General features: G+C 34.9%; 1 protein-coding gene across 2 annotated transcripts in view; it reads left to right on the top strand.

Moving 5' to 3' along the window:
• Positions 1-20626, top strand: part of HECTD2 (HECT domain E3 ubiquitin protein ligase 2) — a 41167-nt gene extending 20541 nt beyond the window's left edge. The window contains exons 10-21 of one of the 2 annotated variants that reach the window (XM_065843358.2): positions 975-1098; positions 3378-3474; positions 4343-4450; positions 6238-6370; positions 10055-10143; positions 11535-11693; positions 12152-12226; positions 13161-13248; positions 13481-13587; positions 14723-14838; positions 15487-15630; positions 18060-20626. In XM_065843358.2, coding sequence (XP_065699430.1) covers positions 975-1098; positions 3378-3474; positions 4343-4450; positions 6238-6370; positions 10055-10143; positions 11535-11693; positions 12152-12226; positions 13161-13248; positions 13481-13587; positions 14723-14838; positions 15487-15630; positions 18060-18180 — 1361 coding nt within the window. In that variant the 3' untranslated portion in view covers positions 18181-20626. Of the gene's footprint in view, positions 1-974; positions 1099-3377; positions 3475-4342; positions 4451-6237; positions 6371-10054; positions 10144-11534; positions 11694-12151; positions 12227-13160; positions 13249-13480; positions 13588-14722; positions 14839-15486; positions 15631-18059 lie in introns of those variants that run through there. The other variant, XR_011740296.1, reaches the window with a different exon arrangement.
• The last annotated feature ends 1075 nt before the right edge of the window (positions 20627-21701 follow it).

Here is a 21701-nt window from a genome sequence, read left to right as displayed (position 1 = left end):
TAGAAACAGGAAGCTTAAGGCCAGTCGTCTTTTCTTAAGGGGTAAAAAGCCCTTCTCCGTTCTATGAGAAAATGAAACAACAAAATGAAAATTAAGATTGGAATGATGTTGTTTGTTGGTTTTTTTTTTCATTTCACTGTCATCTTAAAACATTCGGCACAGTCCTCCTTGTCCAGAGCGACAGTTCAAATAAGCTCAACTGTATCTAAAACCAAGGTGTGGTTGTCTAGTCATCTATGGAAAAGCTGCTAATTCCTCAATTCTGGGAAAAATCTTTAGGAATTCAAAATGTGATACTTTCCATCTGACTGATCAAAATTAAATTATTTTAAAGTTCAAATAGAGGAAACTTATTAGCAGTTTGACATTATATTAATGTTACAAAATGAGGTAAGGCAGCTTAAATGTGAATTGGTTTTCTTCATTTGGTTAAGTACTTAATTTTTGTTTGGTGAGTCTAGATGGTATAGTAGATATCTGAGGAGATAGTCTTATCTGAGCATACTATGTTTTGTGCCCCCCACTTTTCATTCCTTTTGCAAACAGGCATCAGACTCAGATAATTGTTAACTGGAAAGCATGTGGATATTATATGCATAGCTATGTTTGAAATTAAATGAAGGTGTTAAAGAAATCCACTTATCAAACTGCTTTTTCTTTGATTTCAGCAGAACACAGCATTCTTTATCCTTGAAACTTTAACTTGATGTATGTCCTTAAGTGGGCTACAATCAAATGGGGGGTTCTCTTATAAATGGTCTGAACTAGGGATTTATTTATACTGTTTTCTACAGCAATTGATATGATGTCATATATGTTAAGTTATAGTTGTAATTCTGTAGCTAAGACTGAGCAAAGTTATTAGTAGCTGGTTTGGCATAAAGTTTCTGAGGTCACTGGTGCTCAGGATGCCTAGAAAACAGATGTGCCAAATCCAAGCAGTGTTTTAAATGACTTTTGTGTTTTCTTTGTAGATGCTGCAAATAGTCTCATCAGTCCTCCTATTATTTCATATACGGATTTCTATAATTCTACACTTGATCATATTGATCTTATGGAAGAATACCATAACTGGCAATGTTATGGAAATTCTCACAGGTAAGATCAATAACTGGTTGTTTCTTGTTCAGCAGTATTTCAGAGCACCATATCTACACTATGTATATCTATCATAAATATATACTGTGTATATATGGTATACATACCCTTTATGTGTATATGTAGCCACACTAAATACTATATTTTATTGCAAAAACGTAGCTACTACTCGTATACTTGCTACAGCATGGATGTGAGAGTGATTGTAATAAATCTCATTCTGCCTTTGCAAAGTGGAGAAAATACGTAAAATATAAATGATAATATAGTATGATAATAGTATGATTTTATTATTTATTGGCATAGACTTTTGTATCTTACTACAAACATATTTTAACCTCCAATACATCACAGAAAGTGGTGTTGTGTGCATACTTGTCACTTCAAGATGAAAATGTCTAATTACCTCTATATATGTGGCTCTGATCATATTTGTTCCAGTGAAATCAATTGTGCTATTTGTGTTACAAGAAAATAAATGCACAAGTTAAAGATTTATAGACTCAAAGTTTGTAAACGTATTTCTCTTCTTGTGAGAGGCAGCCAGCAGTATGGTACAGAAGCAGGTGTTTCATGTTTCTGCTAGTTTAAAATCTTATTAACATTTTCTTAATAAAAAGGTTATTTTATATAGCTGTGTTTTACTAGCATATCAGTACGTACCACTCAGTTTTTGCAGCTTGAATTACAAGATCAATTAAAATTTCCCCATATTTCAAGACTTTTCAGTAAGCTCATTTAAGACATCAGCCATCCAAATGTAGCTTTTTGTTTGTGTGTGCAATTTTCCTTGCCTTTAGCAGCAGTCGAGGAAAACTTGGAGAGCATAATTTACTTCACCAAAGGAGGTATTTTAGGCTAGGCTTCTGTCTGATGCCTGCTATTCTGCATGGGAAGGAAGGAAAGAAGGAAAAAACAAAACAAAACACCAAAACCCGTGATACGTGGTGGCAAGAAATGTACCGTAGGCTTTGCAAAGTGTCAGTCAAAGCACTGGAATCTGAATACTGCTGAGCTTCAAAATGGTTGTTTTGTTTTATTTTCATTTACACCATCTGGCTGTTTTGGCACCCGCATCCAAACTTATAAAAGAGCTGTGAGATTTCCACCTGTTCCAGTTCTTTTCAGTTTGCTGGGACACTGGGAATTTAATATATATCAAAACAGAGTTTCTTGTCACATTATTTCTGGAGTAGCTGAAGTGCATACTAGCCGTATTATTCTTAAATTGAATTCTTTTACTTTGTTACAACCACAATCTTTTCCAATTTTACATCTCTTAACTCTGTGTTGTTCCAAAAAAGAAAAAAATATATATATATGTTTAGAACTAAGACAACCAAGTAGGAGGGAGTATTGGCTTACCTTCCATATGAAATATTTTTAAATACGTAATTCTTTGAACTAAGGCAACACTCCTTGGTAAAACAGTTTAGATTAGGATTTCTAGGAGACCAAGTGAGAATATTTTTCTTCATTTTCCTTTCTTTCCTGAAGGCATTAGAATCCAGAGCTTCTCACAGGCAGGATGCAGAGTGCACATGCAGTCTGGGTTGAAGATGCACATGCAAAGTCTGAAGCTCTCAGTATTTCAGTATGAACTTTTGCTAGGCAATACATGAGCTAAATCAACACAAAACTTACCAAGTAACCAGTAACAAAAGAAATCTTTGATTTCTGAAGGTTTTAAAAATTATTTGTATTATTTGATTGCAGTGAAGTGTGGCTGTCATCTGATACTTTAGAAGACCTAAACACCTGTAACCCTGGGTTAAATCTGAAAGACTTGTGTAAAATCAGTTCATTTGAAAATCAATTCTGCAGTAAATAAGCCAAAAAAGAAATGTTTATACTGTGTGCCTAAGAATGCTGCACAGAGATATGTTTCTCTTGTATTTAAGAATATATTATAGTTTTCTTTAATTCAGTGTAGCAGTTAAAATTTAGCATTTAAAGCAGATGACTGTTTTATTAGGCCTATTGATAATGATAAACAATTAAAAAGGGCTTTATTGAGGGTAAGTATTACTACTAATTACAGTTTATAGTAGTATTTGCAGATAACAGTTTGTTCTAGTGAATTGAATGTCTGTGTACAACACAAAAACAAACAAACAATAACAAGAAGAGAACACAGCAGCTATTTGTAAATTCTTATCAGTGGATTATCAGAATGTAGTTACTTACCAATAACACAAAGATTCACTCCTATATTCTTGAAAAGGATACAATATGCTAGGTGCTAAAAGGAAATATTTTACCTTCTTTTCTCTTGTTAGGTTTTCTTTTTGTCAATACCCATTTATTATTTCTATAGCGGCGAAAAAAGTTATTATTCAAAGGGATTCGGAACAACAGATGATAAGTATTGCACGGGTAAGTCATTTAGTGGTAAATGTTTGTGTCTCATCCATTGGCATTTTATAAGTTTTTGTTAGATTGATATTACATACAGCCTGTCATTACAACTTCTAATTTTTGGGACTACCCCAAAAAAGAACTTGAGTCCTATTCCTAGTCTACAAATATCCATGCTGGATTTTCTCAATACTATTTTATTTTATTTTGCTTAGTTTAAGGATGCTTGTGGAGAAAGAGTTACAGTAATTTTTTTTCTTTTTTTGAGAAACCAGCATAATGTGCCAGCATGTTAAATTAGCAAGATAATTAAGGAAGAAAAATTCCGTGAGAATTTTGGACTGTTTCCTATTTTATTCTGTGAAGATGTGTTATCATGGAAGACCAAGTTGCAGCTGTATGTTCACAAGCCAAGGAAGAGGCAGTGCTTCTGGGCAGCCTCTTTTGCTTTGAAAAAGGTGTTGTCTGCCTCCTGCAGTGATAATTTCCTTCAGGTGTTAGGGGATACTGGTTTCCTCAGTGCTCAATGTGGCAGCACCACCACCTACCCATTCCTGTCTTGCTGGATGTGTCTAGTGAATAGTGAAGTAAAGCACAAACCAGCCTCTTATGCGTATGTCTTTACTATTTGAGGAGTTTAAAATGTTGTTGCACAATTGCCACCCTGTTGTTAAATTTCTTTATGAGATAGTTTGAATATGCTGTAAATGCTATCTGCAATAGAAAAGAAATTGCTCTCCATCTCTTAGAAGATGTTGAAGCAGCTGTCATATTAGGGTAATGTCTTTAATGTGAGATATTAAGGACTTTTAACACTTAAGAAGTATGGCACTTTGTTTTTTAAATGAAGATACTACATGTATGATTTTTTTTTCCATTCAAATAGCAAAGCCTTGTGGATAAAGTCTCTCGCAGACAGAAACCGGACATGAATATGTTGTTCCTAAATGTGAAAGTGAGGAGGACACACCTTGTTAGTGATTCACTAGATGAGGTAACAAAAAACGTAATGAAATGAAGTGTTGCTGCAGAATATCTATTGCACTTAGATTTCAGGTTTTCATATTTAAATCTTTCTTCATTGATAGGGAATATAACTGTACAATAATAAATAAAAAGAACTGAATTATTGTCACAATAGCAGTGCTGCAGAATAGATTTTGTTAGACATTCTGAACTTTATTTTCAGTCTTTGTACTGCTCTATAGCGAAGCTCCTAATGAACATGTATGTTTGTGTTATCAGTTTTTGTCTTAAAAATACAGTGTATAATTACTAGGTTATGTAGGACTTGGTTCCATGATAGGAGCATGAATAGTAAGTGACTAATCACTAATGAGCTTGTTCTATTCTAGTTCTTGGAATATTTTTATTCTTTTCCTTCACTAACTTCTCTATTCTGTAATAATTATTTTAGGCTTTATTTTCTTAAGTTCTTATCTTGATTTTTAACTAACACCTCACATTCATGAATGTAATTTTTCCTTTTTTAGAAATGAAACAGATGTGTCTATTAAAGTAGGCAATTCTTCAGTATCCATTGAACCTTATTTGATGAAGTCTAGCTCCCTACTCTTTAACAGTAAAAACAACCTGATGGTATTGAAAAATAAGTCCAAGTTGTGAAAACAAGACCAAACAAATTCTTATTACTCACGTTCAGAAAACATAAATGTAACCTTTTTTTCCCTAGATTACAGCCTGCCTATCTTCACCTTGTCTCCTAAGATGAAATAAATATGAATACTGCTTTCTCTAGGCATTGTTAGGAATTTTTTTATAACACTGAAATAACCAATAGCAACTTCAAGAGTTCTGATAGCCAAAATATTCTCCTGTTTATTTCTGCTGTTTTCTTCTGCCCATCTCAGGGATGAGTAAGGATGTATTAGATTATCCATATTCTCAAAAGTGTGGGGAATGGAAGGTGCGGGAAAGATGTTTTATTTGTATTTCAAATTTCAAAAATGTATTTGCAAAGGAATATCACTTCATCCAGTGAATAGCTTGTATCGAACAATACCTATATCTATAGATATACAATTTGTGCAATAGGAATTTACTTGACCAGCTAACAATATAGAAATTATTTTAGCACATGCATCTTCCCGACTAATTTAAACACTTCCATTGGAGCTGGCCAGTAATTAGTGATTTAAAGAAAAATGATATAGGGATTTTATATGGAAGATCACTGCTAATTCTGAAAGGCTATAATCTAGTTCCTTGTAGGTCTCTTGCATACTTGGATGAAATGCTGTCTCTTAGGATAAAGGAATGAGAAGAGCTCGTTACCTTGATACTTGCTGGCACCTATCTTATGCTGAACAAAAAAGTGTCTAAACATTTACAGTTTTAGCTGCCTCCTTATTTCTAAATATCTCCAAAGGATTTTTTTTTTTTTAATCTAACATTTCTTCGTGGCAGAATGTCTTCTGTGTAGGTAAATAATAACATAGATCCGAAACATTTCAGACAGACTCCATTCATTGTATCCTAGTAGGTTATTCAAAGTCTGTTTGCATACCACCTAACTTCTTATCAAGCCTAGAGAGTGGCCCCATGTGCAAGGTAGTTGATGATGCCAAGTAGTCATGATTGTCTTACTTCTGCAATTGAATAATTGTTTTAATATGGTTTTGACCTATTAGTAGGAGATTATGCAAATTACCAGTTTAAACAAAGCAAGTGCAATAAAGACAGGGATGTGTTTTCTATGGCTAGAGGTAGTCATAATATGTTAAATCTCCTTTTTCTTCTTCCCTGCCTGTTTTGCAATAGCTAGCAAGGAAGAGGGCAGATCTGAAAAAGAAGTTGAAAGTCACATTTGTAGGGGAAGCTGGTCTTGATATGGGTGGCCTGACAAAAGAGTGGTTTCTTCTTCTGATTCGTCAGATTTTTCACCCTGATTATGGTGAGTCCTCATAAACATTCTTAAATACAAAGTGAAAATTTGTTCATTTTTAAATTATCAAAACAGTGATGGATAATAATTCTTCATTAATCCAGTATTAGGCAGACCAGTTGCTAATTGATATAAAACCAAAAGCAGGCAAGTTAGAATTGCATATAAATGAGAAGATTTGGCATAGAGGAAGGTGGAAGAGAGTGGGAAGTACTTGAAGAGCTTTAAAGATCTTGGCTTTTGACAAGGAGCTTCAAGCACTGCTGAAAAGCTAAGACTTTACTTCAGTGGTAGGCCAAAATTAGAGAGTGAACAAATCTCTGATCAATGGAAAGGCTTAGAATTAAAGTTAGGATTCAGCTTTTTAAGAGTTCAGTCACGCTAAATTTTGTTTCCGAAACTCAATGTTTGTGGTTTGTTAGTATCCCTAGGCTAGTGGATAAGAAGCAGGGCGGGATTCAAGACCAGCAGTAGATTTGCCATGAAGCTCTTCCTGTGATATATCTGCGGTGTTAAATTATTTTCACCTCTATCCAGAGATACAATCTTGATTTACCTCTGGGCAGATGGGAGAATGCCATCAACTATTTTATGGAGTAGGGCAACGATAATTTAAATATAACTCAAATGGAATCAGGCCATTGAAAGGGTTGTTTCCACCTCTCTTTCTGAGTAGAAATCTTGGAATTTTCTATGAGTGTTTGTGAATTGCCAGGCATACTAACAAGCTAAGAAGAATAAGCAACAGCTATCCAAGGCATTGAAACATTAACACTTGTCTGCCCTTGGAAATTTTCTAGAATTCACACAAGCATACGAGTGAATTCATATATTTGGATTTAAGAATAAGTTTCTTCCATTTAGCTTAATATGTTGTTTAGTTGCAACTGGAATATGATATTCCTGTTCCAAAATAGGAAGAGACATATAGCAGCCTTTGCAGCAGATGGTTTAGCAAATATTCAAGTGGAGATAAGGCCAAATTTATTTGTTTGTCACCTGCAATCCTTGCCTCTTTCTTCTCATGCTGCATTTTCTGTTTCTACACTGCCCTCAGCTGTCCTCATATTGCTAGTTTAGGGACTTTTTCTCTTTGTTTGGGGTTTTTTTATTTTGTTTGTTTTGTGGGGGTTTTTGTTTGGTTTGCTTTGTTTGTTTGTTTTAAGTAGCTACAGTTGGATGCTGTTTCTGTGCTCAGTTCTGGCAAACTGCTGGCTCTGACCTCCCTTCTGTCAATGGTTTCCATTTGCACTGATAATGTCTACAAGTTCTAGCACTATTTCTGTGAATAGTATAGGTAGAGGTTAGTTCTTACCTGAATCTTTGTCATCATATGTTCTGTTCAGATATGGCTAGTATTCTTAAAGTGATCTGAAATGCTCTCAGGAGGGAGAGATCCTTCAGTCAGATACAGGGACATTCTAGACAGATGTGAGACTGAATGACAAAGCCTGCCTCTGCTGTCACCAGGACATGGGAGCCTATAAAGTTTGCAGGCTTGAGGAAGAAAAACAAACACAGACCAACCTACATTATGAGCAAATAGGAGATTGGAAGACATGAATGAGCATTCATAAACAAGTAATTCAATCTACTTTTTCTATATTGCTGTAGATGGATCTGGGTGGATTTTTTTTCCCCACTAATATTTCTCAAATGAGTCAGCTTTCCTCAGCTGTGTGTGGTTACATTACTGATGTTATAATGGGTTAAAGTGTTCCCAGGCTGGTTCTTAAATTAGAAACATTGATTTCCGGGGACTTCAACATAACACCTGATAGCCACTGATAGAATGCAAGAGCTTGTCTGTCTTTGCCTGGAAGTGTTTATGTCCCTTAAATGCACAGTCCTCTGTTGTTTATAGGATTCCTTCTAAAGGTCCAGTTTCAAGTTATAAATATGTCCTCAAATCTGCTGAGAGTCATTATTTGCCTATAGTCCTTTTTCTAGTAAAAAGGGGTCTGTGCAGAGAGATGACATTTGGTGATAGCAGCCTTAACAGGAAACAATTTATCCTGAAGAAAGTGTTCTGTAAGTTTGACAGTTCTGTTAGTAAAAATGTGTTGTCAGCAGAGCTTGGTAACTGATGAGTTTGGAAACATTCAAGAGTAATTTTTTCACCAGCTCTGGCAGGCTTCCTCACTTTAATGTGTAAATTCTTTCATTGATGTGACTATGAGCCAAGTGTGGGAGGAGTTCAGAAGTGTTCTCGTCCCTTGGGAAGGGACTGTATATTCTGCTGTCTTTCGTGTTTTTAAGTTGCAAATAATGGATTTTTGAAGGCTGGAAGGAAAAAACATAAGAAAATGTCACTGTTATTACCCTTTCCAGGTTAGCTGATCCTGCAGATTCAACCCCTGAAATTAAAGAACTCCAAATTAATTTGGTTGTCTGCTCTCCTGTGTGTGTTATGATGCTTTCATCATCTCGATGCAGAGAATTAATTAATGGGATTTGAGACCTATTTTGTTCCAGCATCACTGCCTTCTTTCAGTATGTGAATCTTGCTCTGCCTTACGTGCAGTTGTTTGTTGCTTCTGGTAAAGGCACTGTCTAAACTTTTTGTGATGAGCACCTTTTTGAGTTAAACTTCAAAAGATAAAGTTAGATTTTTTTCAGGAGAGTAGGGGAGGTGAATACGAAGGCAGAGTTTTACTTATAGTTTTTCATAAGAACTAAATGTCCCTGAGACATCAACTGGATTTTTATTCTTTTGTTAATCCAAAGGAGTTTGATTTTTCATTTGAATGTTACTTGTACCCAGCTTCATCTTCAAACACAAATGCGGTGAGCTGCTGAATTCCTTAGAACTCTTCAGTGCTTTGTTTGTACGCTGACTGTGGAAACTCTCAGCCCATTCAATCCCAACAAATTAGAACCAGTCATCACCTTTTATCCAGTTCTGCATTGCCGAAGTTAATTTCGCTGTTAGTGCATACTTAACTGAAGTGTGTCTTGCTTCTCTGAGCAGTACTTCCTAGGTATCTTAAAGCTGTGCTATAGTTTCATTACGTAGGTTTTTCTTTCTATTGCTCTTTAAAACACAGTGATCCATATCTGACACAAATAGCAGTCAAACTAGTCTGTAGTTGTGATTTCAGTAGGATCTAGCGTGTCATGTAGACCAGTGAGTGATTTTTTTAGTTTGAGGGTTTTTTTAACTTCTCTGATATAATTTTTGACAGAAAATATGGAACATAGCCCTTTGCTGGTGGTGTGTGTATAAGACAAACCTTTTACAGCTTTCTATTCTAATAAGGTAAAGCTTATGATATCATGGGATTCATGCCAGCTTTTTTAAAGATTGTCATCTACTATTGACCCAGGAATGGTGTAAGAAATGGGTTTACATTGCAGCAAGAAAATTTTTGGTTAGACGGGTAATGTTTCTGGCTGTACAGATGACGAAGTACAGTGAAGAAACAGATTTCACAAAGACGGCGCAGAATGTCCATGACTGAACACACCGAATAACACATTGCACCACAATCCAACAGGGCTGGTTGGCTTGGGTGACCTGGGGTGGTCCTTGCCCAAGCACCTGATGTACTGGGGAAATGGGGCTGAGAACAAGGGCAGGGATATGGGCACTCTGAGGGGCGCTTTCAAGGGTGCATATGTGAGAAAGATGAGGGTTTGTATGACTTTTTATCAAAGCTCAGGCTTTGTAAAGGCCACTGTTCCTGTCTGCAGGCATGTTCACCTACCACAAGGATTCGCACTGCCATTGGTTCAGCAGCTTTAAGTGCGATAACTATTCTGAATTCCGATTGGTTGGAGCTGTATCCTTTTATGCCTTCTAGATGTGCTAAAAGAACAGCCATTCAGTGAGTTTGTACTGGAATAAAATAAGGCATTGATTTAAGATCATTTGGATGTTGTATGTATTATACAAGCTTTTTCCATTTTAAATGTATTAAAAGGATGTCATTCAAACAAGTGAACTAAAAATAGGAATAAAATGGTGGTATGTAGGTACATGGTACATTTTACAGTCAGAAAATGCTAGTATTAAGATTACACATGCACCTTTTTTGTGTACAAGTTGTAATTTTTTATGTACTTACACCTCTTGAGTTTCATTCAGTAAACATAAATGAGCCTGCATGCATTAATATTTCATTGAAGTCCCTGTTGATCAGTTTGTAGGGTTTTTTTATATATATTGACTGGAAACCAGATGCGATTTTGAGCATAAATTTATTTCCTACATTTTCTGTTGTGCTCAGTTGTGAAGTCCTCAGGCAAACGATTAATATATACTTATAATTCCACTAAGGTGAAATGATGATGTCCCCATTTTAATGATTGCAGTTGGACCAGGTGATTGTTGTAGGTCCCTTCCAACTGAACTATTCTATTCTAGTGAGAATCAGAACTGTGAACTGGATTCTTCTAATTGTTGGTATATTTTCAAATTTATTTCATGAGATTCACTGAAATGTACTAGCTGATGAACTGTAAGTCCTGTGCAGGTTTGTCTTTATGGTTTTAGATTCATTTAAAAGAAAAATTGCTATATTGAGCTCTCTCTCTAGAATTCATGGATTAAAAATATATATTTCCAGTTCTGTGTAAAAACATTCTCTTAACAGTACTTTGGAACAATTTATTCTAGAAATGCTTTTATAGACTATTATGAAGAATCACAGATTGTTAGGGATTGGAAGGGACCTCAAAAGGTCATCTGGTCCAGTCCCTCTGCCAGAGCAGGAACACCTAGATGAGGCTACACAGGAAGGTGTCCAGGCGGGTTTTGAATGCTTCCAGAGAAGGAGACTCCACAACCTCCCTGGGCAGCCTGTTCCAGTGTTCTGTTATCCTTATTAAGAAGAAGCTTCTTCTCAAATTTAAGTGGAACCTCTTGTGTTCCAGTTTGAACCCATTAAACCTTGTCCTACCATTGGTTGTCACCGAGAAGAGCCTGGCTCCATCCTCGTGACACTCACCCTTTATATATTTGTAAACATTAATAGAAAAAGATGCTCAAGTGTTATGTCAATGTGTATCATTTGAGTATTTTTAACTATTACTTAATTGTAATACAAAACTGTTTGTTTAGGATGTATTAGAGTATGCTGAGTAAAGTTTTAAAGTATTTTTTCCAAGTTACTTAAAATATTAATTATAATAAGGATGTGTGGGATTTGCCCTTAACGTTTTACATGTATAGCTTATGGGCCTTGCTGTATATAATAGCATCACCTTGGATATTCGTTTCCCACCTTGCTGTTACAAGAAATTATTAAGTCCTCCCATTGTTCCCTGTGATCATAACACACTTGTAGGCATCTGTGATGTCACATTAGATGACCTGTTTCAGATTATGCCTGTAAGTATTATGTTTATTTAAGAGGCTGAATTACTGATTTAAAACCTGGTTTATTTATATTTAATGCTTGAATTATAAACTGTTTGAAAACAGCTTTTTTTTTTTAAGCACAGGGTGATGAATTCTCTTTTTTTTCTATTGGAAACAGAAATTCTCCATGTTTTGTAGCATAGCAGAGTTTTTGTTGATCTACTTGAAGTTAGAATACCAAAATCTGATATGAGCATTCTAGATGCATTTTCTATAGTAAAAAGAAAAATGTAACTGTTTATGCTGAAATAAAAATAAATAAATAAATAAACACACACATATTAATTAAGCAGCGAGGGGGTTTGTTTGTATACACATTTTGAATATACAGCTTTTTACAAGATACTTTTTGTATAAAGTAATTATTCTGGCACATCCCTTCAAAGTAAGTTACTTAGTTTACTGAAGAGCTTTTACTTATATTGTAGGAACTGGCCCATGGACTAAGTGAGCTGCTATCCTATGAAGGCAATGTCGAAGAGGATTTTTACTCAACCTTCCAGGTCATTAAATACACACTTAAAACTGTTTCTCAAATGTGTTCAGTAATTTTACCAATGTTTCTCCAATGGAGTGGCCTACTACTGTGTAGTTACTGATTGTTTGGAGTGTAACTGTGTGGGCATTGAAGCTTCCCGGGGTGCACAGAGCCCAGCTCCCTCACCCAGCCACCAGCTCCTGTCCCCTGGCAGTGCCGCTGGGTCCCAGCACTGACTGAGTGGGCGGCTGCTGGGGCATCTGAGCTCTTTGCTCAGACACCGTCACCTTGCAATCAGTCACCTGGTTTGTGGAATCCATCAGGCTGCAGAACAAGCCCTTTTCTGTCTAACCCAGATGTTAGGTTACTCTGGTTATTTTATTCACTTTGCCCAGGAAATCTCACTTGAACATTGTCTTGTTCCAGTTACAATAGTTTGGCCTGACTTGATATTTCAATCAAGAAAGTCCCTTACATTTATTCATTGTTTTAGAACACAGACTAGTTAGTAAAATTTCATTCTGGTTTAGGGATGTGTATTGGACTAGTATTGACCGCAGCTTTGAATTACGTTATTGTCAGGCCATATGAGAATTTTTGTTTTGCAAGTAGTTTTGAGTTCCTAGGCGAGCTACAGTGGAACTAATATCTTCTTAATTGTATTTGATGCTCCTAAATTGTTCTTCTGTATGAAAAAATCTGTGGCTGCCGAGCCTGCAGGTCAGTTTGATATGCCACTGTGTAACAGGGTTAATTTTTCTACTTTGAATACAATTTCTGAAGCAATTTGTTGAAAATTGTAATATTTAACTTATAAAATCCCCACAACCTTCAGAATTACATTATGTGCTAAAGAGAGAGACAGGGGAAATACATAAAATAAATAAATACGAGCTTTGTAATTTGTGAGTATATGAATGTATTTTCCAGCACTGACCTTCACCACTCTTTTTCTTCAGGTTTTTCAAGAAGAATTTGGTGTTATAAAGTCTTACAACTTAAAGCCAAATGGAGATAAAATTCCAGTCACAAATCAGAACAGGAAAGGTACTTCAATACATATTAACTACACATATTTGACAGATTTAACTTTGTCCTATTTTCCCTCCCCCAGGTTTTATTTAAGAAAGTGTGAAAATGAAATTACTGTAGTACTTTCTGGTATGCCTACCGATTTAATAGTATCTAAAATGCAATAAATTGATTTTTCTTTATTCAGTACAGTTTGAGAGAGCATATTAATATGATGTACCAAAATAAAATGTTTTTCTTTTTTTAGAATATGTGCAGCTCTATGTTGATTTTCTTCTCAACAAATCAATCTACAAACAATTTGCAGCTTTCTACTATGGATTTCATAGTGTCTGTGCTTCATATGCATTACTGGTAAGAGTAAAATGAACCATAACTCCGCTTCTGTTTCAAATATGTGACAATGACTTAGCTAAAGTAAACGAATTACACTGGATGATTTTAGGATTCGTGAAAAATCTTGACCTATCAGTGTAGTTGATTAATCCAGCCTAAGCAGAAGAAATTAAGCAGGTAGCTCTTCTCTGTAGAAGAGGAGCTTCTCTTCTTCCTCTTGAAAACAGGTAAATCAAGCTCCGCATGTTAGGTTTATCAGGACGCGTTCACAGGTTCTCTGTGAATGTTACTGTTTGCAGGAAGAACACTCAGTGAGACGGACTGAGATTAAACACTCTCCATATTCTGTCCTGTTTGGCTGTTGGAATGGCTTTTGTAATTTACATCACCCCTTGTGCAGTAAGAAGAGAAAGAAGAGGCAATTATTTTCTGCATGAGAGTTTCTTCATTCCTGTGAAATTAGCCAAGTATGACACACTTGGAGCAAAGTGAGATATGACTAACTGCAGGGAAGGTTCTGGAAGAAGAATGAAAATCCATTTAAATGCCGTGACATAATTTCATGAAATTTAACAGTGTAGTAAATTAATAAATAGGTTCTCCAGCTGTAATTTTAGCAGTTGTTAAATGTGGTTTATTATTATGTGTATTTGCTTTGCATAGCAGTGTGTACAACTAAGAGTCAAGTACTGTCAGCCACTGCTACTCATCAACCTACATTAAGACTTTTCAGTGTAAATTAAATGGAAGTTGTAACCAAACTTGAGATAAAGACCCTCCCTCTGAATTCCATATGTACAAACTTATTTGTAATCTAATCAGATGACAAGCAAGTCAGTGTAATCAATGTAAGAATGAAAAAAAAAAAAGTGATAAAAGAAATACACTAGAATATGATGTTATCCAGTAATTTGCTTTTAACTATAGATAGTAGTAAGAGATTCTTCAAGGTACTGAGGAATTAATTTTTGTATGAAACAGTGTGCATCTAAGTTACAGACTTACATTGAATGCTATTCTGTTAGTTTTTCTATAATGCCAAAAGAAAAAAAATTATCTCAGTCTAGTTGCATGATTTCTTATCTTTGGGGGAAAAAAAAAAAAAAAATATATATATATATATAAAAATATATATATACTTAATTTCTGGCAGTTACTTCGTCCAGAAGAGGTTGAAATTCTTGTCTGTGGCAGTCCTGAACTGGATATGTCCGCTTTACAGCGAAGTACGCAATATGAGGGCTACCAAAAAACTGATCTTACTATACGGTAGGCATAGTAAGATTTCATTCTTTTTCATTCTAATTACTGCATTTAAAAACGTCATAGAATGGTAGACTGTTGGGAATAATCTCTTCAAGGATAATCTGAGAATGACTGAAGTTTTAAATACCTATTTCCAAATAAGACAAAGACACTATCAAATTATCTGTAAGTAGGAAGAGTTAGATCTTTAATGGCATAATGTGTTGCTGAATACCTTTAAAAGGTTATGATCAGATTGAAATATAGTTTAAAAATAGTAGCTTCAAATCCTGCATGGTGAAACCTGAGTCTTTATTTTTATTAACCAATCTTCTAAAACTGCTTTTTCTCTTCCAATTCTGTTTGATAATGAGGACATTTTTATTGTATTAGTGAGTAGAAGGCATTTATATTTTTATAGCAAAGTGGCTTTGAGCATCATTTGACAAGGCATCATTCCAAAAATCATAAAACATTGTACTTGTTCAGTCCTTAAGAATTTATTTAAACTTGCATATTAAGATACAACTTATGTCCTATACGTTACATTGATTAAATTCTCAGTTACTGACATTCATCATGTAGTACTTATGGCTGTGTTATTATACTCGTACTGTTGTGTCATGATATTGTATCTTACACCATTTTCTGCTCCCTCTGCCCTGAACATAGATACTTTTGGGATGTAGTACTTGGATTTTCTCTTGACCTTCAAAAGAAACTGCTACATTTTGCTACAGGAAGTGATAGGGTACCTGTGGGAGGAATGGCTGATTTGAATTTCAAGATTTCAAAGAGTGAAACGTCAACTAATTGGTGAGTAGTTTTCTGGATTTTTAAAAGTTTTTGGTAAATTATTTCCTGAGAGCCCTTATTGCTCTTGAATATATTTTTAAAGAAGAGCAAACTAATGAATAGGGAAGAAACTGCATGGGCTCCTTTAGTTTATCTTCAAAATGTTATTATATGCATTTATTGCTTGCATACATTTTGCAAGTGACTGTCTAATACAAAATTAATTGTCTCATCAATGTTTACATTTGAGGCCAGGAATTCTTTGTTTATAAAGTTTCCTTACATGTTTTCAATTCAAATTATTTGTTTAATTGTTCCTAACATGAAAGCTGAGCTAATGAAAATGTACTGTGAATCACCATGACTTTCTGAGTTAGTTGAGTCTGTCATTATGTGTAGTAGCCCCTTCAGTTGCAGAAAATGCTTACGTTCTTTCTTGATGGTCTAAAGAATTGTAACATGTATGGCTGAGAAGATGTAGCGTTCCTTTAGGGTCTATGATGAGTAAGTGGCTGATACAGAGGTTGCTCAGAAGAAATGGGAACAAAGCAGCCTTGTAATTTCATTGTGAAGGTTAAATTGTTCATGACAGTTTCTTATGTTTCTGGTAGTGTTTTATTTTGTATTGAATTGACTTGAAAAATTCCACATAGTATTTTCCTTCTCAAGTTTGGAGAAAGCCAGTTTAAATAATTTGGAAAGCTGTATAGAAAAGCTTACTGCTCTGAAGCTCAGTGCTAAGCAGCAATTGCTGCTAAGCAGTAATTATTGGCTTTACCTGGATTTCTAGAACATTTAGGGTAATCAAAATACTTACATGGAAATATATTTTTAAGGTCAAAATTTTGTTGGATTTTCTGTGGAGAACTGAATTAAATGCATAAATAAAAAGAATTTGGTTTGGTTTTTAAATTGGATTTATCTCATTACTGTAGTATTTCTAATGCTTTATTCAATGAGCTAATAACTGGTTCCAGTAACATGTTAAAGGAGCATGAATACCTGATAAAAAATGAAGAAAAATCAGTCAACATTGAATCTCTGGTTAAATTCGTTCTCCTATGAATTGTTCTTTTTCTTAAAAATGGAAAAATATGTTTTGAAATAATGTGCATTTTAAAATTATGTAACTCTGTGTTTTGCAAGATAATTGTTGCAGTCAGACTGCCTGCACAGGGATGAACGTGGACATGTTTGCATTGCATTGATCACACAATAGGATCAAAGAATATATTATAATAGCTTTAAGAAATGCAAAATTAATATCTGGTTTCCTAATTTCCAAATTCCAAAGCACATGACTCCAGCCTGATTTACAGATCTTTGCTTGCTTGTTCAAAGGGTGGGGAGGGGGAAGTAGCTTGGCTTTCCAGATGTGGGGATTTCACCCCCCTTCAGGAATGTTTGCTAGTGACCAAAGATCAGCATTGCCATTCAGAAGACTAAGGGCTTTAATGAAAACAGAACTAAAGATCTTTGGAGTCACATACCAAAATTTAACTGTTAAGTGTCCAAGTTTTAGAAATTTTTCAGTGTGTTGGGTTACTTAAAAATGTCAAGTTGAGCTTCAGCTTAGTCTTTCTCCTCTCTCCTCCCAAGTAATCAGTTGTAGGACAAGCGTATATCCTCAGTCTGTGCGTATATCCTGCCTGTCACTTGAGAAAGGGCAAGAAGATCCCGTAGCTTCTTATTGCCTGTGGCTATGAGGGAGGATGTTAGTGGCATCTCATACTGATGGCAAAACAAGTACTTCTGCTACTGAAGAACAGTTCTTATCAAACTAATGGCTTCTGGTGAAGAGCAGAGTTTCTAGTGTTTCTGTCAGGCAATCAATCCTAAGAGGCATCTGCAATATATATATTCAAACTCAGCTCTCTGAAGAAACTCACAACCGAAAGTGTCGGTATGGCTAAGACCCAAAACTGTGAACTGTTGTTGTTTTCAGGGATCCAGTCAGCTCCTCAGAGCTCTGAACCGAGGCATATTTCTGTAAGGATGTATTCTGCCAGGCTGAACCTTGAGTTCTGTATCCTTGCAGTAACTGTGGTTGATCTAGGTGTCTCTGTAACTGCTGCAGGACCCACCTTCCTTCTTCGTGTTGTGGATTCTGATTGTACCCAGATTTTGTATTTAGAGAAAAAATGGTTTTTAAAGCCATGTAGTACCTGGAGTTTACAAAACCTGTAAGAGGATTTTTCCAACTTAACAAAAACCAGAAAGTTGAGGAGGGAGTTGGAGGCAAAAATTTCACTTGAGGTGCATATGACCAACATTGGTATTACTTTTGTTCAACAGAACTTGAACCAACAACATTAGAATAAATATTCCTTTTATAGGGTTTCTCATGTAAGTAATGTTAAACTGAAAATGTGTAGGCAGTTGGCAGCTATTGTATTATTATTAAATGTGTTTTGTTGTTTTTTTGTTTGTTTGTTTTTAAATTATTTTAGGTTACCTGTTGCCCATACCTGCTTCAACCAGCTTTGTCTCCCTCCTTACAAGAACAAGAAGGAACTGAAGCAAAAGTTGATTATTGGAATTTCAAATGCAGAGGGTTTTGGTCTAGAGTAAAATTAAATACTTCAAGAACAGCATTTTTATGTAGCATTCACTCTCTTCTAATTGTGCCTTTAAGCTTTTTGTTGTTATGTCTCTTGATACTGTGCCAGTCTTACCTAACTTAGGTATTTTTTAATTGAATATGAAGTGTATGGTTTTTCTTGAATGGCAATACACTTACTGCTTGCTTTGTCACAGAAAGTGGCTTTCTTCATACAAAAAGCTAGTCTATTTGGTAAATGAAACCTGACTAAGATGATTTTCAAGTTATAGTTTGTTTTTTCTTAATAGCACTTTATCGTTAATTGTAATCCCTTTACATTACAGGTATCCTACTGGGACATAATATACAGAATATTTCTTCATTAACTAATCCCAGTGGTAGAATGTTTTCAATTAACATGAATAATAGAAAAAATATACCATACAGCATGTAGCCATATTTTCACAAAGGCAAATAGGAATTTTAGTCTTTATAAAGTGTATGTAGTTTTAATGTTCTGGGTTTCCTTCTCAATGAAACAGGCTGTCCAAGAAGCATGTAAATAACTGCCTGTGAACAAATAGGGTTTTGATAGTGCCATTTACTGCTAAAAATTTATTTTTTATGAATAAGAGGTTTTAGATGTTCTATATTAAGCTTTTACACTTGACCATACAAGAGTGTTAAAAGGTACTTTTTTCAGCTTGAGGGGATTCAGGTTCAAACTACAGGTATTAAGCAGCTTGTATGTTCATTCTCTGACAGCAAACTAACCAGATCTACTGTAGCATTATAGTAAACAAAACTAGATATTCCACATTCAGTGAGATATTTCAGACAAATAATGAAATCCACAACACACAGAAAACTGATATAATGATCCCACTGTCATTTTTTTTTCAGCAACTTTGTTGAAAGTCTTAAGTAAGCTGTGATGAAAGTGAATACAGTAACACTTCAGAAGACTGTTGAAGCTTTCATTAACTTGAAGGCCAGCATTTAAAGACAATGTTTTGTGGTTTTCACTGCACAAACAACATGAAAAGAATTCTTACTATGCCTGCTCTGAGTTAGTGAACTAGGAGCTGGGAAAGAAGCTGGTTCTAAAATTCAGATGTAATTATAATTCTGGGTTTTATTCATTAAATGGAAAGAGTTTGTCAGCATGCAGTATAGTATTTTTTAATATGAATAGCTACTGTGTGTTCTATAGAATTTTCTTTTAGCTGAATGAGGCCCAGATCATTCAGGACACTTTGGCATCTAATTTGTCAGCTTTCCCCATTGACTTCTGCTGGGGCATGGATGCTTAAATATCTTGTAATGTCTGTACTCAATTACTTATTTGAATAAGAGTACATCATTATATTATTCTTGTTTTCCTTCTCTGTATTATTTACATACAACCAACAGATTTACACATGATGAACAAATTAATCTGCCTAATCCGTAGTTTCAAAGCTGTTGTGGATTTTCTTCAGTAGCTAAGTGTAAACTTGATTTGTTTCTGTTTCCTAGAAGAAAGTACTAGTGATTTTACTGCTTTATTAAAGCAGAGATAAATAGTAGGATATTTTAAAATACTTGGCACTGTACTGATTGTGCTCTCCTTGAAACCAGTAATAATCTTCCATTTACTTCAGCCTGGAAGAAAACTAGGCTAGCACAGTGTGTGTTAAAAGCGGCACTTCAAACTTGTGCATTTTACATTGTTTCTCCCAAATGGCGATTTTAAAATAAATGTATTTTACAGGATTTCAGATGTTGAGAAATAGATGAAACTTTTTACCGTTGCACTGAATGAACGAGATAGCTTCAAGCAATGTTAAATTTTGAACAGATGAATGTGGATGGAGTTAAAAAAACCTGGAAGCAAACACCTTCCCCCTTTCTCTGTAGAACTGGTTTCATGGAAGGTTGGCTTATGAATAAATAACTATACAGTTTATCTGAAAACATGGCAAATTAGCCAAAATATTTTTTTATGGCTTAAGCCCACTTTTAATAACTATTTATCTATTATTGTTAAAATAAAAGCTTTATCTTCTTATTTTCACTGAATTGCACTTTGCCTTGGGTTTAGTTTTATTTATTGAAGCTTTTTTGATTTACTGTGTAATATTACCTCAGAATTCTAAAAAGGTTATTGTATTTGCATCAGTTTTTAAATAAGATTGTCATTCAATGACATTTTATATATTTCCTGACGTTGATAAATTAAATAGTAAATTTTGTATTTGTTAAATGAAAGCATTGCACTGTATTTATGAAATAAGCCTCTGACAATTTTAAAACTTTTCCTCAATGGTGTTTTGTTGTTCTTTTGTCTTGCACTGTAATCCAGCAAATCTTTTTTTTATCTCCATCATTGTTTTGTACCGTACAAAAGAAATCTGGTTTGTATAAACTTGTTCATTACTAAGTATCTATTTTTATGTATTAAAATTGTGCAGTCATTAAATCAAATATTTCAAATTTTGGCCTCACTTGTCTAATTTCAGATTTCCAAAACTGATCATAATGGGTTTAAAAATAAGACCAGGTTATCTGCTTTTGTCTTATTGTTCTTTTGAAAAGTTTTGTTTACAGTTACAGTTTTGCTAAAACTTTTCATAGCTCACTGGAAAAGAAACTGACTTTTGACTACCAGACGTACACCCAGAAGTATATTCCATATTTATAGTCAAAATTACAGGTGTTCCAGTGCATACTATGGAGTAATAATGCTGCAAAACAGAATGGATCCTCAATTTTCTTTTTTTTTCTTTTTCGTCTTTTTCTCAGTTGCAAGAGTAATGTGAGGTACAAGGAGAGATAAAGCTAAGTTGCTGTATGTTCTGTCTTTTTCTGAGTAATTTAACATTATAATTGGGAGGGGCAGGTAACAAGAACATCATGCTTTCTCATGGGCACAGGTTCTGATCACAGGACTAATATCTGACAAAATTCAAACTTGTTTCTTGTCTCCTTTGTACCACTCAAGTTACCTACAGATGGCAGCAAAGATGGAGATTGAAACAACTTAATTAGATGTCAGACTTTGAATAATGAAGAAAAAACTTCTCTTATAAATGTATATCGGAAATAATATCAGATTTGTAAAATCAGCAAATATAAATTGGCTTTAACAAATTGATATGGAGGAGGGAGAAGCAGTTGCTTCTGTCTGCTGTTGAGTTTTGAAAATGTCTTCTCTTTCTATGAAAAGTTCCCTGATGTGTTATTGGGATCAATGAGAAACTCTCCAAAAGCCTCAAAGAGAGGAGATTGACTGTTACTGATCTCTAAACAGTCAATAACCTCAAGACTAGTATTTAGAAAGAGGTTAGAAAACCCAGCTTGCCTTGTCCTGTTCCAATTGGGGATCAGATGGTTGGTGCTGGGACTTAAAATGGAAATGCAGTATTTTCTTTTGATGCCAAAATGCTGAGGTTCCTTCTCTGTAGTTGTAGTTGCTGGTGGTGCTGGCTGACTTGCTCCAAAAGCAAATGCTGTATCTGCTGTTATTTTTCATAGCTGTGGTATTTAACATTCTTTCAGAACCCTTTTC

The sequence above is a fragment of the Patagioenas fasciata genome, chromosome 8 (genome assembly GCF_037038585.1).
Source record: "Patagioenas fasciata isolate bPatFas1 chromosome 8, bPatFas1.hap1, whole genome shotgun sequence".
Classification (NCBI taxonomy): domain Eukaryota; kingdom Metazoa; phylum Chordata; class Aves; order Columbiformes; family Columbidae; genus Patagioenas; species Patagioenas fasciata.
This window is presented reverse-complemented; position numbering and strand designations above follow the sequence as displayed.